The 19,679-nt window shown below is 43.6% G+C and overlaps 2 protein-coding genes and 1 pseudogene across 5 annotated transcripts; 2 read left to right on the top strand and 1 right to left on the bottom strand.

Annotated features, from left to right (window-relative positions):
• The first annotated feature begins 638 nt into the window (after positions 1-638).
• Positions 639-3,897, top strand: LOC127760839 (UDP-xylose transporter 3-like). The gene is made up of 8 exons (XM_052285157.1): positions 639-815; positions 924-1,152; positions 1,761-1,945; positions 2,189-2,256; positions 2,388-2,520; positions 2,775-2,936; positions 3,018-3,290; positions 3,414-3,897. Exons 2-8 carry the CDS (start codon positions 1,029-1,031, stop codon positions 3,537-3,539), a joined length of 1,071 nt encoding a protein of 356 aa, XP_052141117.1. The 5' UTR covers positions 639-815; positions 924-1,028; the 3' UTR covers positions 3,540-3,897.
• A 524-nt stretch (positions 3,898-4,421) lies between these two features.
• On the bottom strand, positions 4,422-5,991 carry LOC127760840 (protein synthesis inhibitor II-like). Of its 4 annotated transcripts, none has more exons than XM_052285158.1 (2): positions 5,922-5,991; positions 4,422-5,403 (listed from the first exon to the last, which is right to left on the bottom strand). In XM_052285158.1, exons 1-2 carry the CDS (start codon positions 5,932-5,934, stop codon positions 4,577-4,579), a joined length of 840 nt encoding a protein of 279 aa, XP_052141118.1. In that variant the 5' UTR covers positions 5,935-5,991; the 3' UTR covers positions 4,422-4,576. The 4 variants fall into 4 exon arrangements, with proteins under 4 accessions (XP_052141118.1, XP_052141119.1, XP_052141121.1 ...); XM_052285159.1 differs by lacking the exon at positions 5,922-5,991 and adding an exon at positions 5,545-5,767; XM_052285161.1 differs by lacking the exon at positions 5,922-5,991 and adding an exon at positions 5,618-5,765.
• Positions 5,992-15,199: 9,208 nt separating this feature from the next.
• LOC127752488 (receptor-like protein 19) lies at positions 15,200-18,637 on the top strand (annotated as a pseudogene).
• The last annotated feature ends 1,042 nt before the right edge of the window (positions 18,638-19,679 follow it).

Below are 19,679 nucleotides of genomic sequence, written 5' to 3'. Positions count from 1 at the left end.
CCTATAAGATGGCAGTATAGAACTGTGCAGTTATGGCATATGGTCAATTGCTTTCCATTGGTTATGACTTACTGACTCACACTGCCAAACCCTTAATTGTGGGGCTGACTGCTATTTTCTATATCATGTGGGGGCCTTATTAAAAAATATACAAGCTGTCAACCAACAACTAAAGCAAAACCACAAAAAAAAATAATTCTGAACAATTGAATCGTTAAATGATCAAATTTTCAGAGGTTCTCAAAAAAAAAAAAAAACTCAGATGTAGACACTTGGGTTACCCAAAACCATAAAATATATGGACTAAGTTACAAAGATCTTAAGAAGAGTAATCAATTGAGTCCAACAAACAGCAATGATCAAGCATCTCTCATCTCACCAAACGAATCAACAAATGCAGAGGATACCATCACAAATCTCATTAAACACGTGGTCACAATTAGCATAGATGAACTTGCAATAATCAAATCAATTAAATGCATCCCCCAAATTATCACTAATCACCCCCTTCAAAAGTCACTAATTTACAAATTTACAAATCAGTCCATTCTCACATCACCACTCACCAACCCGAAGCGACCAACCAAGAAAAGGAGGAAAAAAAAAGATCCCATTTTTATATAAAAGCCCCTGTCTCCGTCTCCGATCAGCTGCAGGAGAGGCGAGGAGGCGAAGCAGCAGCAGCTGAAGCGAGCCGAGCCGATCCCTCCTGCCCCTGCTCGCCTCCCAGATCTCCCCGCCATTGCCAGTTCCCCGCCAAGATTCGCGCGCCCTTCTCCCAGATCCAGCTTCGCCTATTCCGAATTCCGCGCAAGGTGAGGTTTGGTGGTGGCTTTGACCCGGGAGAGACCCGTTTCTTGGCGTCTTCTTTGGTGTTCTTTGCTTCGATTGCTCGATCAGAATGTGTTCTTTGTGATTCGCAGGCTCTGTCGGTGGTCTGATTCGGCGGGTTTTGGTTGGGGAATTTTGGTGTTCCTGCTCGGTTTTGTGCTTGCTGCTGGTTGTGGTGGTTCTTGGGAGCGGTGGAGATGGGGGTGACAGGGGAGAAGTTCCAGCTGGGGACGGTGGGGGCGCTCAGCCTCTCGGTGGTGTCCTCGGTCTCCATTGTCATCTGCAACAAGGCCCTCATGAGCTCCCTCGGCTTCAACTTCGGTATGAGATCCAATCTTGTCTCCAGATGCTTTAGCTTCACTAGTACTTGGCAGTGGCTGTTTTGTTGGATGCTTGTGCTAGATGTATAGCTTGTGTATTGCGTGTAGAGACGCCGGGTTGAAATTCAGTGCAGGTGTGCTCAGGGGGAAGTTCAAACTGGAAGAAATGATGCAGAAGTGATTTGGGGGTGATTAGTACTGTGAGAATTTGGAGTGAGAAGTAGTACAAATTGGTTTCCATAAGAGGCATTGTCTGTTGAGTTAGTCTTGGGTAGAATAACATGATTGAGAATGGATGAATTTAGAGCTTAAATGATACAGCTTGGGTGACTTTCTGGGATGAATATGTTGAATTACAGGAGCTAGGATGAAGTATTGGAATGACTGCGTTGAGTTAAAGTAGCTAGATTTGCTTATTGGAATGGATACGTCAAGTTGAACAAGCTGTCCTGAGCTTGAATGATATACAACATTATAGTACTTTTATGATTCAATTATTGTAAGACCGTGGTTCTAAAGTGTGTGACAATACTAGGTAACGTAAAAAGTTAGTACATAAATAGACGTGTTTCCTGTCCAAATTACTCAACTTCGGTCTGTGTTTTGCAGCCACTACTTTGACAAGCTGGCATCTCCTCGTTACATTTTGCTCTCTTCACGTGGCATTATGTATGAAGCTCTTTGAGCACAAACCTTTTGATGCAAGGACTGTCATGGGATTTGGTGTGCTCAATGGCATTTCAATTGGTCTTCTCAACTTGAGTCTAGGTTTCAATTCTGTTGGTTTCTACCAGGTAGGCATTGTTTTTGCTCTGTCCTGATCAAAACTTAACAGGCTATCATCTGGTAGTGTTGTACTTAATGTCCTTCTAATTGTTGGTACCCCTGCTGCTATTTTTTCACTCACAAACAACGGCTTAAAAAAGAGGGTTTCAGTTAAACTTATTGCATGTTGTGAGATGCAGTTATCACTCCACCTTGCACACTAACCACTGCACCAAGGTCATGCTAAAATGCTGAATGCTCTTTGTTTTCAGATGACAAAGCTGGCAATTATCCCCTGCACTGTTATACTTGAGACTCTTTTCTTCAGGAAGAAGTTTAGGTTTGTATTTAATACTTCATGTCCTTTATTCAGTTTGATAATTATGAAGTTCGTATTTAATACATCTTGTCCTTTATGCAGCTTGAGAAATTATCTTCTGATTTTTTTTTATTTTTGGCTTTACTGTGCAGTCGGAATATCCAGCTCTCCCTTAGTGTTCTCCTTTTTGGTGTTGGAGTTGCAACTGTGACTGACCTGCAGCTTAATGCTGTGGGATCTGTCCTGTCTTTGCTCGCAATCATTACAACCTGCATTGCTCAAATCGTATCCTTTTGACAGCAAGTGATATTTTCGTTTATGAAACGTTATATGTTTGCCAAATAATCTGCACATCACCATCTAAAGAAAACAGTCCACATGTATTGCACATGTAGCTGGTTTATTACTAGGATAGATGTTATAGTGTATATTTATTCATATATACTTCTTGTGCACAATGCTGAAATCCTGAAGCACCATTTCATTTGAGTATAGTATTGTTCTATGGTATCTGATTTGAATCCTTAATTAGCTATCAGATGACAAACACAATTCAGAAGAAATTCAAGGTATCTTCAACACAGCTGCTGTACCAATCATGCCCATACCAAGCATTGACCTTGTTCATCGTCGGCCCTTTCCTTGATGGGTTTTTGACTAACCAAAATGTCTTTGCTTTTGATTACACATCTCAAGTTGTGGTAAGCAGTAAACTGAGTTTTGGAGACTTATGTTGAACGTAGCTGTGCTTCATCTGACTCGGTTCTTTACGGTATCTGCAGTTTTTCATTGTGCTGTCATGCTTGATATCAGTCTCAGTGAACTTCAGCACTTTTCTTGTGATCGGGAAAACCTCTCCTGTAACTTACCAAGTGCTTGGCCATCTCAAGACATGCTTGGTTCTTGCCTTTGGTTATGTTTTGCTTCACGATCCATTTAGCTGGAGAAATATACTTGGAATCCTCATTGCTGTGATTGGGATGGTATCGTACTCATACTTCTGCACAAAAGAGGCTCCACCAAAACCCACTGAAGCCTCCCCACAACTCAACCAGGTACCTAGTTTAATAGTTTTGTCTTGTGTCTTAACACTGGATATTCTTGTCATGTTTTGAGCAGAAAACATTCTCTATAGTTCGAATATCAAAATCTGATGAATGTTGTGGATTGTGATTTAGGTAAAAGAAAGCGAATCGGACCCCTTGATCTCGGACTCTTTGAGCACTGCTGAAAATGGGGGCAACGCAGGCGACGACGAGGCTCTGAAGGTACCTATGTGGAGCTCCAAGTACTCAAAGGCATGAAGAAACTGCTCTGATGATACTAGTGTATGGTTCTATACAGAGTTCAGCTTAGTAGGCAGATAGTACTAGGGTTGGAAGGAAGCCAACCCTGAGTGTAATGAACGATGTCTGTTCCATTTTTGGTCTTTTTTTTTCTTTTTGCTTACCATGTGGTGCTGTCAGTAAATGAAATCTCACTTTGAAGAGGAAATTATTTACCTCTACACTCCAGATGGCAGATTGGCCTTAAAGCTAGACACAAAAGGACTAGATCTCTTTGTAATATTTTTCATGTGTTCAACTTCAGCATCTGCTTCAGCATTGTAACAACTTGCCAGCAGGACATAATATCAACACGTAGTTTACATTCTTTTTTGTACCCGAGTGCCAGGTGGATTCAAGTTTGTGGTGAAAGATGATTTATTTTGTTAAACTTTAATTATCTCTAGTAGCATGAGATGAAAAGAACAGCGCGGGCCGCATCGTTTCGCTTCGGCAAATTTGCAACCGAAAAATAATTTGTGAATAAAACTTTTATATACGTGTTCTTAGCGATCTAAAAGCAAAGGCTGAAAAATAAACTTCGATAAAGAAAACCCCAAATAAACTTTAAATTTAAGGTTAAAAATTCAAATTTTAACTGATAAGCATAAGTATAAGCGAATAGACAAGAAATTCAAGAATCACATGCACTTCAACTAGAGAAATTCTTCTCTCTTTTCAATTGGATGTTCATATCCAGAAATATGTGTCCTGTGTATACATAGTTATCTGAATGCAAAATATCTCTGAGAAAAGATTGTGAAAGTTGTTATGAACAAATTTTCAGTATGAACAAGTATAATCTCTATCTGGTTGCATCAGTCAGAGTAGGATATGTTATTGTTCTTACTAGTACTCACATGAATTAAAATAGCTATAGATAAAACTATGGTGCTGAATTTATTCCGAATACACACAAAATCTAACATTTCTACTCAAATCAAATAGCAATACCATCACAAATCTAACATTTTATTGGCTCAAACAAGGTGAAAAAAATCCAGCTGCATCAAAATCTAGTTCCCATGGTGGAACAGCTGGAGCGCCCTCGCCGCCGTCATCCCGCCGGGGACCTCGACGAACAGCAGGATCCCCACCGTCGCCGCCGCCTCCTCCACCGTGTCCACGCCCATGTCCCTCAGCGGTGCGAACCTCGCCGGCGGCCGCGCGTCCGTGCCGAGCATGGCCGCCGAGAGGACCTGCCACCCGTTCACCTGCTTCCTCATCGCGGCGGTGATGGCGCCGCTCTTGCTCGCCGCCTTGGGGTGCATGAGCCCGGCGACCAGCCTCGACACGGTCTGGAACCGCGTCGCCTCGTGCACCATCAGGAGCAGCGCCGCCACCGCGTCCATGGCGCGCCGCTGCGCCGCGCCGTTGGCGAGGTCGGCCGGCCTGCGCGCGGCGAGCGCGTTCACCGCCTGCGCCATCTGCTGCGGGCCGAGCGTGACGCCGGTGAGCCTGTCCGTGTCGCCGAGGAGGTCGCGGTACGAGCCGCCGAAGCCGACGTAGGTGGCGGCGGCGCCGCCGGGGGCGGCGCCGAGGATGCCCGGGGTGAGCTCCCACCACCTCCCGTCGCTGCTCCGGAATCCCTCCAGGTAGAGGTTGTCGGCGCGCGTGGCGAGCGTGAGCGCGGCGGTCGGCGACGCCCGGAGCACGACGTGGAACCAGCGGCGCGGCGGCGGCGGCGGCTCCACCGGCGGCAGGACGGGGCGGTTGCGGGAGAAGTGCCTCGGGTTGGCCACCCTGCTGCGGATGCCGGCGATGAAGTCGCCGTAGTTGTCGCCGCTGCTCACGTCGAACGTCACGGTGAAGAGCGGGTTCAACGCCATGGCCGGAAGCGAAACTGACAACAAAAGTAGAGTGATTTCTGAACTTTCGGACAAGATGATGAATTGATGATATTGCAATCTCAATGAGTTGGGATGGGAGATTTATAGGGGAAATTTGCTTGCGTAGTCAAAAAGAAACAATTCTTTGTGCTTACTAGTCAAAACAAAATGGAATTTTTGCTTTGCAAATGCATGTACACTGAGATACAGATGAACTCATGAACAGACCAGAATATCATATCATGCCTGAGATTTTTGTTCCGTCAAACAAAGAAGAAGAAAAAAGAAGACTGAGCTTAGACTGAGTCGCGAGACTGCCTCAAACTAGAAATAAAGATGAGCAAGATAAGGTGCTGGTTTATTAATGCAGGGGTCAGCGGCGGCTAATGTATGACACAGTCCACACTGACAGGCGTCACAGTCACACAACTAATATACTGCTTTCGCTATAATGGCAATGGATAATTGGATATGCTGTAGAAAGATCAGTTCAAGAAAATGGTCATAAAGTTCTGTTCAGTAGTATGGTTACCTGGTTCAGACATTCAGGCTGTCCAAAATTCAGATAAAGAACCCTAATGGAGTACAAGTTATCCTTCATATCAACATTGTCAGATCGGCTCAGTAGCAAAAGACAATGCAAAACTAGCAACAATCAACATCTGGTTGCTTCAAAGAGTAGGATGGCTTGCAGAAATAGTACTATCTGAAATAGTAAGGGTAATTTTAGATGAACAATCTTGATTGCTTGCTTCAAGAGATCGCGACGCCATGGGAAGGGGAGAAGGTCCAGGAGGAGGACGCAGGCCACGAGGGTCAGGGATCTTGCCTGCTCCTGCTGAATGGCAATGCCAGTAGCGTTAGACCTGAACCTTCCATTACATTACAGTCACCACTCACCACGCATCGCAAGAGCGACTCCGGCCACCGCTCTTCGACGGCTCAACCATCGGTGGCCACGTATGTGCTCAACCTTACCAAATGGATAATAATGTGGCCCTCAAACCAAAGGCCGCAAAATAGGCCCATTAGCAACCCCCAAAACAAACCTCGCTACAGACAAATGGGCTGGTTTGTATAATGGGCCGACACGGGATTACCACGCACGTGCTGAATGTATATAAATGAGCCGGCCCACTAAGCCCAATAGACTCACCCAGTAGCCATTATAGCCAGTAACAAGCTTTTTGGCGGGAGAAGCGTCTCCGCCTTTGCTCGTTCCCAATTTACCCAACGAGAGAGATTGGTGGAGGATGGTGTGACAGGAGCACAGTATTTCTCTCTTCGTTTTCATCCTAATCCTACACTCGTCTTCCACGTTTTACATCACTTTTTTTCTTCGCATGAAATATCCGGCTTTTATAAGGGCCTCCATGTAAACTATTGGCTGAAAGGTACTATTCGGGAGGGACCTACACTGAATTAAACACAAAATGGAAGGGTTTTTTTTTTTTTGCAAAATTTCCACGCCGCGCACTGTTCCTATCCGACGTGGCATGCGCAAGCAGCCGCGCCATCTGCCACCCTTTATGTTTTTTTAATATAAATACCAATGTTTGTGTATTAGAAAAGAATTATTTATGGGTAAAACTTTTACATATGTGCTCTTAGCGACTTAAATGCCAATGTTAAAAAATAAACTTCGACGAAAAAAACTTCAAAATCAACTAGCCACATAGTCGTGCTTTGTGCGACTTTTGATCCCGTTTAAAAACTTTTGTATTAGTTTAACTTATCTTTCAAGAAGACAAAAGTGAATTTATTTAAGCCTCCTGTTTTTTTTCTTCATTGTCTTTGCCCCCTCTCTCTATTTGTATCATGTGTGTAAGAGAAGACACTAGAAACCTCCAATATGCTTGTCCGTTTGTGTTTTTTCATTAATGCATTATGCATGCACCCTTTTGATCTAATGGCATTTGTTTATCTAAAACTCTTTATCTGACAATAAATATGTTTTGATGATGTAGCACATCATTGAGCAAGAAAGTTTGCTGCTTAGCTTGTACTATATAAGATTTCAAAATTAAGTTTTACAATTTAAATTTTGGCAGCAGCTGATATTGTATAGAGAAAATGACGGGGCCTAAAGAAACCGCTGTACCAAACAAAACTGATCAACTGAGGGAGAAGTATGAGGGAATAGAAAAGATTAAGTCAAGAAATATGGGAGAAGATAAAAGATTAAGCCACGTATATCTCATCATGTTGTAATACGTGGGTAAAAAATAAAGAAAATGATATCCCTTTCTCGTGGACGGCAGAGAAAGAAAGGGAAACTCCATACGAAGGCGTGACACGAGCCACACAACTGTTAGCCGTCGGCCGAAGTCATGCGTGCTATGCCAAATTAACGCAGAGACCTGTCTCTTACTCTCCTACACACATTACTTAATCTCTCGAGGAAGGCTGAATTATGAGTGACGTGACGCAGCATGGTTCATGATGAACATCTATTTTCACTATCCTAAAATATAAAATTTTTTAACTAGACATAACACATACCAATACTAATCTAATCTAGATATGAAACATACATGTCTCTCCATCCAACCAAAATAAATATTTTATTTTAGGACGAAGAGAGTAGCTAGCTATACTTGGGATTGATAAATTGGGATATGGCTCTAAGCATCTGGCTCTTTCAATTCCTTATTATTCTTTCTGTTTCAAATTATTTCACTTACTAGGTTAGGTTTGTTCAAAGTAAAATATTCAAATATTTAACCATCATTTTTTATAAACTTATACAGTTTAACACTATAACATTTATATTTTTAGATTCAACATTCACTATAAAAAACAATTTTTTATGGTGTTACCCTATAATTTTTGCTGGCGACCATACGCGAAAACTGCCAACAAAAACATAACAAGGGGTGAGGGGCTACGGACCGCCAGCGAAAACCGATTATCGTTGGTGGCCACGCTAAGTTGTCCTCCATAAAAAACAACTATATTTTTCGAGGCAGACCTCTTAAATGTTCACCAGCATTTTTTTGCTGGTGGTTGGTAAAGAGGACCGCTGCAAAAAAAAAATTGAGGCGAATATATAAAATCCACCGCCCCTAAACTCGCCTCTCTCACTCATCTATCTCTCAATCTCTCTTCCTCTCTCCCTTCTCCCTCAGTCTATCCTCCCCCTTCTTCGGCCTCCCGTCTCCACCGCTGCCGGCTACCGTCGCCACCACCGCCATTGGCTACCGTCACCTCTCCCGCCCAATATCTCTGCTGTATTGGCCAACAGGGAGGGCCTCGGTAGCGGCGGCGGGGTGCGGCCTCCTCCTCTTCGCCGCTGGCCGCCGTGAGCTCGGGGCTAGATCCGGCCGCCGCGACGATGGGGGAGGCCGGATCCGCCACCGCGACAACGAGGGTGGCTGGATCCGCCACTATGATAACAGGTTAGGCCGGATCCGTCGCTGCAACGACGTGGGGGACCAGATCCGCCGCCGCGATGACGATGCGACCGCCACAGGGTCGCGGGAGGGGCGCAAGCGCTGGATCGGGCCGCCGGAGGGCCTCGATGACCCTACCCTCGCTCCCCTCCCCTCCTTCCTCTCCCTGATCCTGCCGTAGAGAGACGGCAGCTTAGGAGTGAAAAACGGAGCGGATATTATCCGATCCGATCCGCTCCGAATCCGTCCGATGTGAGGATATGGTAAGGGTTTTTAGATATTCGGCCGGATGCGGATGTAGATGTGGATTTTGTCATGCGGATGCGGATGTGGTATGAACGATATCCGACGGATGCGGATTATCCGATATTTTAATCGGATTATCCGATGTACTGTTTGGCGATAATCCGCAAATTTCAGGCCACACAACAACTTTCAGGCCCACCTAGCTAGCCCAATAGCCCAACCCGGCCTAACCTAATCCTCTCCTCATCCCCCAGATCCGTCTCTGGCTCTCTCTCTCTATGCCGTCCCTCAGCCGTCAGTTGAGGAGTCGGAGAGAGTAGCGCGGCGGCACGGCGCGACGGCGACCCTACGCGGTGGCCACTCCTCCCCAACACGCGCCAGGCCGATCCTCCTCCCCAACACGCGCCAGCCGCTCCTCCTCGTCTAGCGCCGCCGCTCACTGTTGTGTGTTTTGTGCTGTACGCCTGTACTACTACTGATGTATGGCTGTATGCATTATGCTGCGTGTAGCACTGCATAGGGGTGCTCTACTGCTCTATGCTTGCTGTTGCTGTATGCCTGTATGGCTTGCCTCATGCCGATGACTTTTATTTTTACATTTTAAGCAACGTAGTGACCGGTGAATTATTAAACTGAACACTTATATATATATATATATATTATGTTTTTGATGGATCATGGATGTATCTTGGATTATTTTGACTAATGAACTATTGAACTGAACACTTATTACTTATAGTTATACTATTACTATTGAACTGAACGCAGTAAACTAATGATGTTTTGCCATCGTATTGGGGCTAATTATATTGTCGCCCTCTTGTTGTATGGATTGAATACAAACTTGACATCTGATAACTTTTTGTCCGTTTCCGAACCGAGTCTGCACCGAATCCGACGTCCGAAATAATCCGCTCCACATCCGCATCCACACGTCATCCGCACCCACTCTGCATCCGCTTAAAAAATATGGTTTAGGCTATGGTATAGCTATTATCCGTCCGAATCCGCTCCGTTTTCACCCCTAGGCAGCGGCAGTAGCCAAGGGGGTGGCTTCGGTGACAATGACAATAACCTCCAAGGTCGTCGGGGATGACGAAGACCGATGTGTATGTGTTGATGTTTGTATATTGAAAATGCTGTGAGAAATTAATCTAGATGTTTGGACTTTTGGATGCTGTGAGAAATTGATGTTTGCATGTTGATGTTTGGATGTTGATGTGAATCAGGATTGGATTTGAATCTGATCGCTTGATGTGGATTTAAAAATTGAAAATGCAGCAATGTTTTTGAATGTGGATTTTTTTTTTTGCTAGCGGTTAGAAGGCAACTGCATGTGGTTATTTTCAATCTTTTTTGCCTCAAAATCAATTATCGCTGGCGGCTAGCTTACCACAGCTGCCAGCAAAATTCTCTTATTGTTGGTGGCTGTCGATCAAGAGCGTATTTCCGCTATGGACCTAGCTGGTGAGATTCTTCGGAAGAGAATGGGAGACAAGGGATTATATAGGTTCAGGCCGCTATGGAGCGTAACACCCTACTCGTGTGTGTCGAATTAAACTTGTGCTGTTACAAGGGAGTTCTGACCTCAGGCTCAAGCTTCTCAAGTGGCGTCTTTTTTCTCGGTGGGTAAGGTCCTCCTTTTATAGTTCAAGGGGATACCACATGCACCGCCTTACACAATCCATCATTGGGTGGGGGCCCACATGTCTTGGGTCAAGCCGTTGTCCTTGCCTTCAACCAGAAACAAGGTGGTTGCTCATCCTCAGGTGGGCCCAGCGCCGTCTCCCGCCTGACATGGGGGACACGCCCGTCATTCGCCCTTAATTCGTTGGCGACTTTGGTGGACTCCATACAGGAGCAGCACGCTCACCGACGTGCCGATGGGACAGGTCTTATCTGCCCCCACTCCGCCTGACACCGGGCGGGACGTGGGTGCGCTGCTATCCGTCCCGTCCGCCTGTTGGCCGGTCACAGACCGGTCAAGCCCGATTGACGCACATCAATCGGGCGGCGCCTCACGTCCGCCCACGCCACATTAAATGCGGCGGGGGACGGTTGGGGCGATGCTTATTTAAGGCGCTTGAGAGCACCCCTCTCTCCGCCCACTCGGCCACCACGTGGCAGCCGAGCGGGGGCCTCGGGGCAGCTTGCCCGAGGGCCCCAAGGGGTGCGGCAGGGCATCCCGAGGCCCCTTGGCCGCTTCATGACCGCTTGTTTTCCCCCCCGAGGGGGGGGGGAGGGGAAAAGGCCGTGCGGCCACGTGGCCGGACGGAAGGGCTCTTTCTCTCCATCTTGCGTACCCCCGGGCCCATATCACCAACAGCGGTCCTCGTATGGCTGCCGCCAGCAAAGATAATTTTCTCTGACGGCAGCCTTAAGCCGTCTGCTAGTGAAAACATCTCTTCTCTGGCGGTTGGTCACCGCCAGTGAAGATGCTTCATCTTCACTAGCCAGCAAAAATGTGTTTTGGCCGCCAAGAAAAAAACCATTTGTGTAGTAGTGATTATAAATATTTTTATAATATATAATTCACATGTTGTTAAACTATACTCCCTCCTTACTCGTAAAGGAAGTCGTTTTGGACAGCGACACGGTCTCCAAAACACAACTTTGACTTCTTGTTTCTATAAAAATATTTATTGAAAAGTGATATATGTATACTTTTATGAATGTATTTTTTAAAGACAAATCTATTCATATATTTTTTACATTTTTAAACTCAATAACTTAAGAGTTATTCATGATTGATATTACTAAGGTTTGACTTAAACATTGTCATAAACGACTTCTTTTACGAGTACGGAGGGAGTATATATTTTTTAAGAATTCATGGTAAAGATATATATGTTTTACTCAATACAATAAAAAGAAAAATAATTTGAAACGAATACGACATCCTCCCTGTTATACTCGTTACTACTCCATCTGCAGAGAATTAGCATTGTACCCATGCATGCCGTGCATAGAACGTTGCGCATGTCTGTATGTAGCGATGGACCGAATCTATCTACATCTACGACAAACAGGCACAATAATTTCAACCATTGGATTGACAAATCTTTACAGAATTAGGCGAAAGTCCCCTCCGCTTCCCCCCCAGTCCCCACCCATTAAACAACATAATTAATCTCTCCTCCACCCTTAGGACCCCTTTGAATCGCAGGAATGGAAAAACGGAGGAATAGGAAAAAAACGCAGGATTCTGACAGGAATATATATTTTAAAATAGAGGATTGGAAAATACAGGAAAAACACATGAATGACCGTTTGATTGGACCACAGGAAAAACGTAGGAATCGGATGAGAGAGATAGACTCAAAGGAATTTTTCCAAGAGGTTGGACCTCTTGCTAACTTTCCTCTAAAATCTCTATAGGATTACTCATTCCATAGAAATTTTAAAGGATAGTATAGGATTCAATCCTTTGTTTTAAAGGGTTTCATAGAAAATTTTTCCATAGGATTAAAATCCTTCAAATTTTCTACACTTTTTCTACGAATGAAAGGAGCCCTAAGTATCAGATCATTTTTAGCCTAACCATCTTCCAATCAATGCATGTAGACTACTGGTAGTACTTTTCCATCTGCCGCTTTGCAAGATTTGAGAAACACCAAGACATATACTCCCTCTGTACTCATAAAAAAAGTCGTTTAGGACAATGTTTAAATCAAACCTTGAGAATATAAATCATAAATAACTCTCAAGTTATTGAGTTTAAAAATATAAAAAATATATAAATAGATTTGTCTTGAAAATACTTTCCGTCGAAGTTTTTTTTTTAAGAACTTAATATATTAGAAGCACAAAACGTGAACGGATACATCTTCCTCTGCCCAGGGGGCAGCAAGCAGAAGTTGTTTTATATGTAGCCTCGGCATATATACTGACGAGGAATCCAATAATATTTTATAAAAGTATAAGTAATTCAAAACCAAATAAATAATTACCAAGTCGCTATGCGTATACAGTAACTTCTGGCTAAATCATTTTCGCCACAAAGTCATGCTTCGGTGCTCTTTACTTATAGTAAAAATCAATCTAAACCGTTGATTTTTTTTATCCAAGAGACTAGATGTATTTATACTGCCATCTTATTAACAGGAGTAGAAACGTGAGAGGGCAAAATGTCCATTGAAAAGTAGAAGTTGAGGGATAAATTTGTAAATTTGCATATCAGTCGAGACGGCGCTACAGAAGCGAGGGGGCGGAGGCGGCTACCGCAGCCGTCGCCGGCGGCGGCGGCTGATCTGCTCCTGGACATCCTTCGCCAACACCTGCCGCCTCCCACCTCGTGCCTCCTCCATTTGCTAATCTGCGTCTTTGTTGTCCTCTTATACGTTTACACATCGCTCGTCCTTATTTTCGTCGTTCGGTGGCTCGTCGGAGCTCGGGGAGACATGCTCCTCAGCCGGTGCATCCCGTCTGCCGGTATTGGAAGGCAATGGTGGCGCGGTCCCTATTGCGGTTGCCGGCGGCTGATCCATGATTGAGGGCGAGGAGCCTGCCCGAGGAGGCTGAGGTCCGGGGCGATGGTGACAACTGACAACAGATCAGTGACTGAAGGCACAGGGTTAAACTTTTGGGTTTAGCCGATTTGATCGGACATCATTAAATACCAAAATTTCGGTCTGAAATTTTCAAAATTTTAAACAAAATTTATTTAAAATTGAATAAATATTATCAAAATTCATGAATTTTTTTTAAAAAATTGACCAAAATAATATCTTATCGAAGGGATCCAAAATGCCCGAAATTTCCAACCCTGTGAAGGCGTGGAGATGGCGCAACCATGGCTGTTGTGGTTGCAGCGGTTCTGGCTGTGAGAGGCACTGAGGCAGCATATTATCATACTCGCTCCGTTCTATAATATAGTAACCTAGGACCGGATGGGATATTTCATAGATATCCGGATTCGTTGTACTAGAAAGTGTCCCATCCAGTCCTATATTACTATATTATGGGACGGAGGGAGTACAAGATAACCTCCTGTCCATCCATTTCCTCCCCCATGCAGATCAAGTTTTTTTATTTTTGAATGGATGCAGATCAAGTATTGATATTTGATTGCTCTATTCTGTGTCGATTGTTGTAGGTGTATGCGAAACCTGAATTTTGTACGTAGCTGTGTATTGCATGACTGATGAGATGAATAAAAATAATTTACTCCCTCCGTCTCTAAATATTTGATGCTGTTGACTTTTTTAAACATGTTTGACCGTTCGTCTTATTCAAAAACTAAACTGTATGTATACATAAAAGTATATTTAACAATAAATCAAATGATAGGAAAAGAATCAATAAAACGAATGATCAAACATATTTAAAAAGATCAATAGCGTCAAATATTTAGAGACGGATGGAGTAGCATATAGAGGTGCAATCGCCTTTGACTACTTGGCGCTACCGCAAGAGCTGGGCGCGTGGAGCTACAACGCGAAGAAACGTTAGAAGCAGCACCATCAACGATAAATTCAACGATTACTTAAAAAATATAAAAAATAAAATTACAGCCCTATATAGCTAAAATTACATATGTAAATTAAGTTGATATGATATGTAAGCGGATTGTAATTTTGATAAAAAAGATGTGTAAGTAAATATGTATTTGTTATTTTTTAAATATAAAATTACAGTCCTATATAACTAAAATTACATTTGTAAATTCAGTCGATATGACATATAAGTGTACTGTAATTTTGATAAAAATGTTGTGTAAATAAATATGTATTTGTTTTTTTGTCCGTTGGATGTAAATCTAAAGTTGGAAAAAATTTGGATGATTTTTTTTCTAGAAATCACCCAATAAATGAATAGTCAGTTCCATAAATAAACATCAAAATTATCCCTAATCATATAAGTAGCAAAGTACTGATATAGCCTTATAAATCAACGGCTTAGACTATTCTACTAATAGTATAAAATAGTAGAGAGCACCCAAGCATGACTTTTTCACCACGTACGTGTCGGCGACGACTGGCTGGCCGAGTTGATCTTCTGTTAATCCAGCTAGCAACGTACGAATCCGAGTTGGCGAGTTATCGTGTATAAGAATGTGCGAGGGTATGCGGTAGAATCCTCCGTCCATACACCGATCGATACACCCTCTTACGTATAGCAGACTAGCAGTAAACCCAATCAAACTGCTGTACTTGCTAGTTGCTACTCCACAATGACCCGTTACAAGCCATTGGTGTTGCCGTTGATGCTGATCCTCTTACACACCCAGCTCATTATTGTCCCTTCTTCATCAGCAGCTACGTACGCCAACCACACCGGAGCCCTGCCGCCGGCGGTTGTTCCATGCTTGCCGGACCAGGCATCGGCGCTGCTCCGGTTGAAACGTTCTCTCTCCATCACCAAAAACTCCAGTTCCACCTTCCGGTCATGGAAGGCCGGCACAGACTGTTGCCATTGGGAGGGCATCCACTGCAGGAATGGGGATGGGCGTGTGACGTCTCTGGACCTGGGAGGGCGTAGATTGGAGAGCGGCGGTCTTGATCCTGCGATCTTCCATCTAACCTCCCTCAACCACCTCAACCTCGCTTGCAACAGCTTCAATGGATCCCAACTCCCGCAGACAGGGTTTGAGCGGCTCACCATGCTCACCTATCTCAACCTCTCCAGCTCCGATTTCGTGGGCCAGGTACCAACCGCTAGCATCAGTCGCCTAACAAATCTAGTATCTCTCGACCTATCTACTCGATTTGAAGTCGAAGAATTCACACAAGGTCATTCTGTGTTGTCCTTTGATTCAGTTGAATCTAGCGTGCTCAAAGAGCCAAACTTTGAAACTTTAATCGCAAATCATAAAAAATTGAGGGAGCTCTACCTCGGCGCTGTGGACTTGTCCGACAACGGGATGACATGGTGCGATGCTCTATCCTCGTCCACTCCTAACCTTCGGGTTCTTAGCTTACCAAACTGTGGGCTCTCTGGTCCTATTTGTGGATCCTTTTCTGCCATGCACTCGCTTGCTGTTATTGACCTACGGATTAATGATTTGTCTGGTCCCATTCCAAACTTCGCCACCTTCTCCTCTTTGCGTGTTCTACAACTGGGACACAATTTTCTTCAAGGACAGGTATCTCCATTAATCTTCCAACACAAGAAATTAGTAACAGTTGATCTTAGCTACAATGTTGAACTATCTGGTTCGTTACCAAATTTCTCAGTTGCTAGTAATTTGGAAAATATATTTGTCACTGAGACTAGTTTCTACGGTGAAATACCAAGTTCCATTGGAAATCTCAAATATTTGAAGAACCTTGGCGTCGGTGCAAGTCAGTTTTCAGGGGAGCTGCCCTCATCAATCGGGTGGCTTAAATCATTGAATTCGTTGGAGATTTCTGGAACAACAATAGTAGGAACCATACCATCATGGATCACAAACCTTACCTCTTTAACAATCCTTCAATTCTCTAGGTGTGGTCTAACTGGATCTATCCCTTCTTTTTTAGGTAAGTTAACGAAATTGAGAAAATTAGTGTTGTATGAATGCAACTTTTCAGGAAAACTACCACAACATATCTCAAACTTCACCAATCTGAGCACACTCTTCCTTAATTCAAACAATCTTGTCGGTACAATGAAACTTGCATCATTATGGGGACTACAACACCTCCGTTACTTGGATATATCTGATAATAATCTTGTGGTGGTGGATGGAAAAGTCAATTCTTCATCAACACACATCCCTAAACTACAAATATTAGCTTTATCGGGTTGCAACATCACTAAATTCCCTGATTTCTTGAGGAGTCAAGATGAACTCCTTTGGCTCGACCTTTCAAAAAACCAAATCCATGGGGCTATACCATCGTGGGCATGGGAGTCTTGGAATGATTCTGGCGTTGCTAGTTTGATTTTAGCACATAATAAATTTACTAGTGTTGGATCTAACCCTTTTATTCCTTTACAAATTGATTGGCTTGATCTTAGCAACAACATGTTTGAGGGGACTATACCTATACCTCAAGGTTCTGCAAGATTGCTAGATTACTCAAACAACATGTTCTCATCGATTCCTTTTAATTTCATTGCCCATCTTAGTCATGTCACACTTTTCAATGCCCCTGGAAACAACTTCTCCAGAGAAATCCCACCATCTTTCTGTACTGCAACTGAATTACAATACCTTGATCTCTCTAACAACAACTTTAGTGGCTCAATACCATCTTGTTTGATCGAGAACGTTAATGGAATACAAATATTAAATCTAAATGCAAATCAACTCGATGGGGAGATCCCAGATACTATAAAGGAAGGCTGCTCATTTCATGCACTATATTTTAGTGGCAATAGGATTGAAGGACAGCTACCCAGATCCCTACTTGCTTGTCAAAATTTGGAGATCCTTGATGCTGGGAACAATCAAATAAATGACATTTTCCCATGTTGGATGAGTAAACTTCGTAGACTCCAAGTGCTTGTACTGAAATCCAATAAGCTATTTGGACATGTCGTTCAATCTCTCACCGATGAAGAAAGCACATGTGCATTTCCAAATGCAATAATTATTGACATATCCTCAAATAACTTCTCTGGTCCGTTGCCCAAAGACAAGTGGTTTAAGAAGTTGGAGTCGATGCTACATATAGACACAAATACATCATTGGTCATGGATCATGCTGTGCCAAGTGTAGGACTAGTATATAGATAAAAAGCCTCACTCACATACAAAGGTCATGACACCACACTTGCTCAAATACTAAGAACCCTTGTATTCATTGATTTCTCCAATAATGCATTCAATGGTAGCATCCCAGAAATTGTTGGGGAACTTGTTTTAACTCATGGGATAAATATGTCACATAACTTCCTCACTGGGCCAATTCCATCTCAACTTGGTGGGCTGAAGCAGCTGGAAGCTTTGGATCTATCTTCAAATCAGCTTTCAGGAGTCATTCCACAAGAATTAGCATCCTTGGACTTCCTCGAAATGCTAAACCTATCCTACAACAAGCTTGAGGGAAAAATACCTGAATCACTTCATTTCTCGACATTCACCAACAGCTCATTTCTGGGGAATAATGATTTGTGTGGTCCTCCGCTATCTAAAGGTTGCATCAACATGACAATTCTGAATGTGATCCCTTCCAAGAAGAAATCCGTAGATATTGTGTTGTTCCTCTTTTCTGGATAGGGATTCGGCCTTGGGTTGGCCATTGCTGTTGTAGTATCATGGGGAATACCCATTAGAAAACAGGCTACAGTAAGACAGAGAGCCCTCTGTATCATGTATTGAAATAAACTTTTTTCTGTATCAAGGTCACTTGCAGTGCATTATTGTAATCAGGGCCATGTCAGTGTTGTCGCAAGATAATATTTGAATCACTGTAAGTATGGGTGATAATGGTGTTATATTTATTTACTTTAGAGTTACACAAGCCAGTAGGATGCACACATCATATACTGATATACAGAGTTTACATTACATACTAGTGATGTTCTGAATCAACGAGTTGGCATGTGTGATTTATAGGTAACACTTGCTTACTAGTGAAAACAATAGAATTTTGCTTTGGCAGTGAGGTTCGGAGCACACCTGAGATGTTGTTGAGTTATTCCATCGATTGCTTCTGTTATTTCTTCAGTAAGAAAATCTGAGCCTACAAAAATTCACCCATAACAGTATTGTTAGGTATGTTCAGTAGGAAAACTAGCAGCAATTAACACCTACTAGTCGCCAACTCAGTAGGATGACTTGAGAAAAAAAAAGGCATCTGGAGGCATGTATTAGCAATTTCTTTATGCGAAATGTATTAGCAATTTGAGACGAACAATCTTAGCATCCGAAGTAAATAGAAAGCAAGTTGCTCCTCCATAGCCTACTTTACCCCAGAGACACGCAACGGAGAGGATTCGGAGGGGTTCAGACTCTGGAGGGCGTAGATCCGGCAACGCTGCGTCATGGGAGGAGGAGAGGTTGGTTTATGGAGTGTACAGACCTCGGAGGTGGGCGACGCCATGGGAGGGAAAGAAGGTCCATGACGAGGAAGACGACCTTGCCGTTGACAGGTCAGAGATCTCACCTGCTCCTGTTGAGAAGAGCAATGGCGCGGGTTCCTGGCCTTCTATCACATACACAACGCCAACCGGGAGAGCGACTCCGGCCGCCGCTCGCCGGAGCGCCGCGCCGCCGCCGCTCTTGGACGGCTCAACCATCGGCCCGCGCTCTCTAGCAATATTATGAAATTAATTGAAGGGCCTATGTGTAAAATATACTTCACTCAGTCACGTTCCACAACTTGATCTGAACCACACGATTAGATCTAACGGTCAACGCGTGCGCAAGATTTGGAGGAAAAAGTCCACTTTGACTCCCTTAAATGTACAACGAATCTGATTCGTACCCCTTAACCAGAAAACCGGTTAGAACGACTCCTCCAATTACTAAAACTGGTACAAATCGACTCTCTCGGTGGTTTTGGAGGGCGGTTTTGCTGACGTGGCGCTGACGTGGCAGTGTTGACTTGGTCTTCGTCCCATGTGGCGCTGATGTAAGATTAGATTTAAAAATATATATATGGGACCCATTTATTATTCACACACAAAAATTATAATAGGATCCACTGACATGTGGGGTCCACATATCATTCTCTTTCCGACCTTTCTTCCTCCCCCTCTCTCTCCCTTATCTCTCTCTCTCT

The sequence above is a fragment of the Oryza glaberrima genome, chromosome 1, assembly GCF_000147395.1.
Source record: "Oryza glaberrima chromosome 1, OglaRS2, whole genome shotgun sequence".
NCBI lineage: Eukaryota > Viridiplantae > Streptophyta > Magnoliopsida > Poales > Poaceae > Oryza > Oryza glaberrima.
Note: the sequence above shows the minus strand (reverse complement) of the source record. Positions and strands in the feature narration are given on the sequence as shown.